The 6490-nt window shown below is 60.6% G+C and overlaps 1 protein-coding gene across 1 annotated transcript; it reads left to right on the top strand.

Moving 5' to 3' along the window:
* Positions 1 to 3652: 3652 nt before the first annotated feature.
* SOX1 (SRY-box transcription factor 1) lies at positions 3653 to 4714 on the top strand (the record flags this gene model as incomplete). Its single annotated transcript, XM_080690055.1, has 1 exon — positions 3653 to 4714. One exon carries the CDS (start codon positions 3653 to 3655, stop codon positions 4712 to 4714), a length of 1062 nt encoding a protein of 353 aa, XP_080546181.1.
* Positions 4715 to 6490: the final 1776 nt, after the last annotated feature.

Below are 6490 nucleotides of genomic sequence, written 5' to 3' on the forward strand. Positions count from 1 at the left end.
CCGCCGCCGCGGCGACCCGGCCCCTGCCAGCCAGCTGCCCTTCCTCCCCCTCCAACTGCCCCTCTCTTTCTCCCAAGTCCCCTCTGGGCTGGCGGCCCCCCGGGGAGCTGGCCCCCTTGGACTGAGACCCCAGAGCCCGGGAGACTGTGCCCTGGGAGCTCCCGAGAGGCCTCCAGGCCGCCGGGGGAGCCCAGCGCGGGGAGGCTGGGCACTGGCTGGGCACCCGGGGGTGCCGCCCGGACCGGAGGTGTGTGCTGCGGACCGGGGCTAGGGGAAGTCGTAGTCATTCTGTCTCCAAGAACGCCCAGCCGTCCATCGGGGCTCTCGCCAGGAACAGCAGAGAAGCCCATCTCCACGCTGAAAGCTGGCTCTCCTGTGGAGAGGACTGGGGCCAGGGATCCTACCCGCGGGACTCACTGCTTTCCAGAGTTTTCCATGGGCGAGCAGAGAAAAGCTAAGCCGCAGTTACCTCTGGCTCTGCGCTCTGAGCTACCGGTGTTAACATCCAGGGCGATTTATTTGCCAGCCAGGCGCTAGTGCGACCGCTTCACTAAGTCACACAGACGTGCCTATGGCATCGTTTACGTGTGCGCATCCACAAAACAGACACAGGTGTATGTCTGTGTGCAACATTGCCTCTATAGAGCGGATGTGAATTTTGGGAATTATGACCGCAGGTTAAATACAAAACAAAAAGTATCTTGGCTCACATATCTAAGCTGATCTCCTTGGCATTTTGAGCAGGGGCGCAGTGGAATTTCTGAGTTGCTAAGAGAGCAAATTTGGTCCATCAACAGTGAAACTAATCCTTTGGGCTCGGAGTTTTCTCTGACATTTCTTGGAAACGACATAGTTGGTCTTCAGATCCTCAAGAGTCTGGCTTTGTGGAAGGTGTTGGGCTGGAAGGCGGTCCCTGCCAACCTGGCGGGGTGGAGGCAGACTGGAGTGTCTGCTGAACTGGGTTTGGACTGGTTTCTCTTTTCTTGAGGAGTCACTGAGGGGGCAGGAGACAGACATGGAGGCTCCCGGGAGCCCCCCCCCCCCGCCCCGCAGGGGTTAATAGACGTCCCTCAGTCTCCATGCCGTGACAGGAGGACCTGAGAGGCCGGCGGCAGAGCCCTGCCACGGCCTCTTGGCAGAGGCTGCTACGCCAGTCACCCATCACTTGACAAGTTACACATGCAGGTCGGCCTCACTACTCGCGCAGGTGGGCACCCAGAGGGTGGGCACCCGCTCGGCCTGGGGAGCGTCTCATCACTGAAAAGGGCTTAGGGGCGCGGGCACCCTGGGCGGTGAGCGCCAGCAGGATCGCCAACGCCAAGGCACTCGCCTCCTGTTTGGATGCTCTGGAAAAGGAGGGTAACATCGTATTTGGAAACAATTTTCAGGTCTGCGGTAGAAAGAAATGAGAGCGTTTCAAAGTCAGCTATCCAAGTTCCCCAAAGCATAAAGCATTCCTGCAAAGCACACTGGAGTGCAGGGTGTTTATAAAATAAATTGCTCCATTGATATGGAAAATAATGTGCCAAGCTTGATCCATACAGAGCGTTTTCAGGGGGTCTTCGGCTATTTAGTTTAAAAATCTAAATTGAAAAGCAGAGGAAAGAAATCTTTCAATTGCTAAGTGGATAATACAGTTTATAATTTGTAAACCATTTCCTTTATTTCAGTCTTGCTGACTTTTCTAACACGCTGGATCTCACTGCACAGCCGTAGCCTTCTAAATTATCAGAGGAAAAATGGATCTATAGCATTTTTAAACAATGTTCCCGTTCCTTTTTTGTTCCTGCACAATGTAACAGATATTTGTAGGTAGTGCCTGAAACGAATCAAAAGATTTAACAAACTTGATTGCTGAAATAAGAAGGGGGTTGAAAACTGAGTTTATAACCTAGATATTTAGCAAAAATAAACATGAAATGATGTTTCCTTTCTAATGTAATTCTATATTATTTGATGAGTTTACTATTAAATGCCGTATGACCTGAAATGAAAGCAGTTTAATTTCCAGAGATCAATTCGCTGTTGCACTGCATACCACGGAAACCCTGCAATAAAAACAATAAACCCTGCAGTAATAATCACAGTCATCGAGAGACGAGAAAGCATTATTCCTCGACCTTGAATAAGCGACGGGGTCGGGAAACTCACAACCTCAAGACTGTTTTTAACAAAATATGAAAGAGACGCCCCACACGCTCACTGCCCGCCCGGCACGCTTCAGCATCCCCACCGCTCCGGGGACCTCGCCGGCACAGGAGCGCCGGGGCGGCGGGCGGTCTGCGGGCACCTGTGGCGGCCCACTTCGCCCGCCCGCCCGCCCGCCGCCCATCTACCTGAGCACGTCCTCCGGGAGGCGTAGCGATTCTCCCCGGACTTCCCCGAGGATGGAGGAGGAATCGCTGGCTCGAGAGGTTTCCTGGGAGAAGTCTTTGGGCCACTTTCGCAATATTCTGCTGGGAACGGAGGCCTGGAAACCTCTCGTGGGTCCGGGCAGCGCCGGCACTTGGAGAGTTAAGCTATCGCGGCGAGTGCACGCCTTGCTCGGTCCATGAGAGAGGGCTTCCTTTGGCACAACGTAGGAAAAGTGAAGTCTACCCAGTGGCCAAGGCTGCCGGCCTTTCCGCTGGGTGTCAGGCGGGCCCCGCTGCCGCTCACGCATCGTTCCCATTCTCAAACCGCTCTGCGGAGTTTCGCTCCGCAGAGCTTGGGCTAGGTCATTCTTTTGCGATTTCAACCAACTTTTTCAACTGTTGGGAGTCCCTGGATTCCAGACTGAGCGTGTCGGTTTTGACCTGAGAAAGTCAAGAGGAGGAAGTTAAGTTGGGAAAGAGTACCTGACGCTAGTAACCCTAGACTCCCGCGGGGGGGAAACAAAGTCCCGGGCCGCCACTGCCGGGAGCCGTGAACCTGCGCCGCGCCGGGCGCCCAGGGAGGCCGCCTCCGGCGGAGCGGGCCCGGAGCCCCGCGCGGCGGGGAGCACGTGCTCACGGAGGGGCGGGGAGCCCGGCCGCCAGGTTCTCGCCGGAGCAGCCCGGGGGGCGGGGGGCTCGGCCCCTCCCGAGCCCGCCCCGCCCGCCTCCCCGTGCTGCCCGGGGGCTGGGCCCGGGGCGGGGAGGGGCCGGCCGCCAACCTGCCTCCTCCCGGCCGGCCGCGCCGACTGGCCGCGGCCGGGGGCGGCCGGGGTCTGGGGGCGCGGGGACGCGGCCGGCCCCTCCCCGCCCCGGAGCCCCGCGTCCCGAGCGCGCGCGGGGCGGGGCGGGGCGGGGCGGGGCGGGCGGCCCGGCGCGGGGGGCGGCGGCGACCCTCGGCCCCTCCCCGCCCGCCCCCTCCCCCCCCCCCTCCTCCTCCTCCTCCCGGCGGCCGCCCGCGCCCAGCCCGGCTCCCTCGCACGTCACTCGCCAGCGCGCCATGCAAATCACCGCCGCCGCCGGCTCCCATTGGCCGCGGCGCGCTCATTTAATGGCAGCCCGGGCCCGGCGTATGGCTGCTGGGCCCCGCGCCGCCGGCCCCGCGTGCGCTCCGCTCCGAGCCGCGGCCCCGGGCAGGCTCCGCGGCGGCCCCGGGCCCGCCACGCGGCGCGGCTGCAGCCGGCGGCCGCCAGCAGCGCGCCCCGAGCCCCGGGCGGCGCGCCGAGCCGCCCGCCGCCCCGATGTACGGCCTGATGATGGAGGCCGAGCTGCACTCGCCCGGCGGCGCGCCCGCGGCCCCCGCGCTGGCCGGCCCGGCGGGCGGCGGCGGCGGCGGCGCCAAGGCCGGCCCCGACCGCGTCAAGCGGCCCATGAACGCCTTCATGGTGTGGTCGCGCGGCCAGCGGCGCAAGATGGCCCAGGAGAACCCCAAGATGCACAACTCGGAGATCAGCAAGCGCCTGGGCGCCGAGTGGAAGGTCATGTCGGAGGCCGAGAAGCGGCCGTTCATCGACGAGGCCAAGCGGCTGCGCGCGCTGCACATGAAGGAGCACCCGGATTACAAGTACCGGCCGCGCCGCAAGACCAAGACGCTGCTCAAGAAGGACAAGTACGCGCTGGCCGGCGGGCTGCTGGCGGGCGGCGGCGGCGGCGGCGGCGTGGCCGTGGGCGCGGGCGCGGCGGCCGGGGGCCCGCGCCTGGACAGCCCGGGCGGCGCGGCGGCGGCGGCCGGCGGCTACGCGCACGTCAACGGCTGGGCCAACGGCGCCTACCCCGGCTCGGTGGCGGCGGCGGCGGCGGCCGCGGCCATGATGCAGGAGGCGCAGCTGGCCTACGGGCCGCACGCGGGCGGCGGCGCGCACCCGCACCCCGCGCACCCGCACCCGCACGCGCACCCGCACGCGCACCCGCACAACCCGCAGCCGCTGCCGCGCTACGACGTGGGCGCGCTGCCGTACAGCCCCCTGCCCGGCGCGCAGGGCTACGTGGGCGCGGCGCCCGCGGGCTACGGCGGCCTGGCCTACGGCGGCGCGGCGGGCGCGCACCAGAACTCGGCGGCGGCGGCGGCGGCGGCGGCGGGCGCGCTGGGCGCGCTGGGCTCGCTAGTCAAGTCGGAGCCGGGCGGCAGCCCGCCCGCCGCGCACGCGCGCGCGCCCTGCCCCGGGGACCTGCGCGACATGATCAGCATGTACCTGCCGGCCGGCGAGGCGGGCGACGCGGGGCCGGGCCGGCTGCACGCGCCGCCGCCGCCGCAGCACTACCCGGCGGGCGCGGGCGGCACGGTGCCGCTCACGCACATCTAGGACGCCGCGGACGCCGTCCACTGCTGCGGGGACGCCGTCCACTGCTGCGGGGAGCCCCTCGGACGGCGGCGGGGTCGCCGGGCTCCGTACGACTTTCTGTATCCGCGTCTCCATCTTTTGTATCATTCCTGTAAATGCACTGTGAGGTCTTTATTTTAGGCGCGGCGGTGCGGGGAGGAGGAATCTGTATGTACATAGTTTCCTAAAAGCCCCCTTTTTTCCCCAGACGGCAAAAGATCCCTCTAAAAAAAAAAATGCCTAGAGTTTTGAGCAAATAAATTTAAAAGAAAAAAATCCAGTTTTCCGCATAAAATTAAAACGTGCTGATTCTATATGCATGTTTTATGAGTTTGAAAGACAATTAGTAATCTACTGCAGCAGAAAGGATTCGTCAGCAGGAATTGAGCGGGAGGAACCCCGGGGAGCGGGGAAGCTCTGTTCCACGGAAGGAAAGAAACTTCAAGTCCGTAGATGATATCGCGTAGAGTTGAAGTGCTCGTACGGCAGAGAAATGATGACCAACGTATCTTCCGTGGTCTGGCTCTTTAACCGCGACCCGCCAGGACGAGTTTTGCCGTCGGTGTTTTTTGTCGTGGCTTTATTTGGGGCTCCGCGCTCCAGCTGGCGGGGCCCGCGCCGGGCTGCTGGGTCCGGAGGAGGAGGAGGAGGAGGAAGGGGGGACCACAATGGCGAGACCAGGCCGCGGATGGGGGACAAAGGCGAGAGAGGGCACGGTTCCCCGGCAGTTCCCCCGCAGTTAGGATGGCCGATGGAATGTTTCTGAAACTGGTTTAAAAAAAAAAAAAAAAACCGCTGAACCAAATCGGCTGGCACTGAGCCGGCCTCGGCCCGGCCGGCCCTCCCTCCCTCCGCCCGGCCTCCTCCTCGGGACGGGAGACAGGGCTTTGCCGGATTTTCACACGCTCCCCTGTGTGGACGGGGTGCCAGCTGCTAGTGGATGAGGTCGCAAAATGTCCTGTTCATTATTCCTGACAAGATCTTGAGGTTGTTTGATGCTTTAAATTTTTTAATTCTATTTTTTCTAGGTGTTTATTGGTACACTGCAGTTTTTCTGGAATTTAAAGTTTTCTGTAAAACTTCGTCTTCAAGTAATCTAACAGCATTAAATATTGCATTTAAAAGTTACATGTAGCAAATATGTTTTGAAATTAATCCTAACATTGAGATTAAATTCTATTTTTTGAAAAAAAGATGCACCTGTACATCCAGAGGGGTTAGATGCTAATTTCAGGGTTTTTCTTTTCTTTTTCTTTTCTCTCCATCTTGTCTCGGAATGAAGCTGGACTATCCATTCAGAATGGAGCCTGTGCTGTGGGTTAAAGAGAACGGAATTCAGCCTGCACTGGAGAACAGCCTTAGGTAGAATGCTAACCTGACAATTGACATGTGGACTTTTCTGGAGTCATTTGATAATTTTGCTTAAACCACCCATTCGTTAACGTGATTGCAAAGAAAATTACAAGAGCGATGTCCACTGCTTTCTAACAATAAAGGCCCCCTTTTTTCTTTTTTTTTTTTTCTTTTAGGGAGTTGATCTTTGTAAAACAGTTGTTTCTGAAAGTGTGTGTGTGTGTGTGTATGTGTGTGTGTGCGCGCGCGTGCGCGCGCGCGTGCTCGCGGCGTAGATTGCAGAGGGGAGCTGCCTGGAGACTGGCTGGGAACACACTCCACACGCGTCCCGTGGGAGATGGCTGATGCTCTCTCTTAATTCAGCCACGGGTCACATTTGCCCTGAGACTCTGCAGACTCCTGGGC

This window comes from Muscardinus avellanarius (assembly GCF_963383645.1).
Source record: "Muscardinus avellanarius genome assembly, chromosome: 2".
Lineage (NCBI taxonomy): Eukaryota > Metazoa > Chordata > Mammalia > Rodentia > Gliridae > Muscardinus > Muscardinus avellanarius.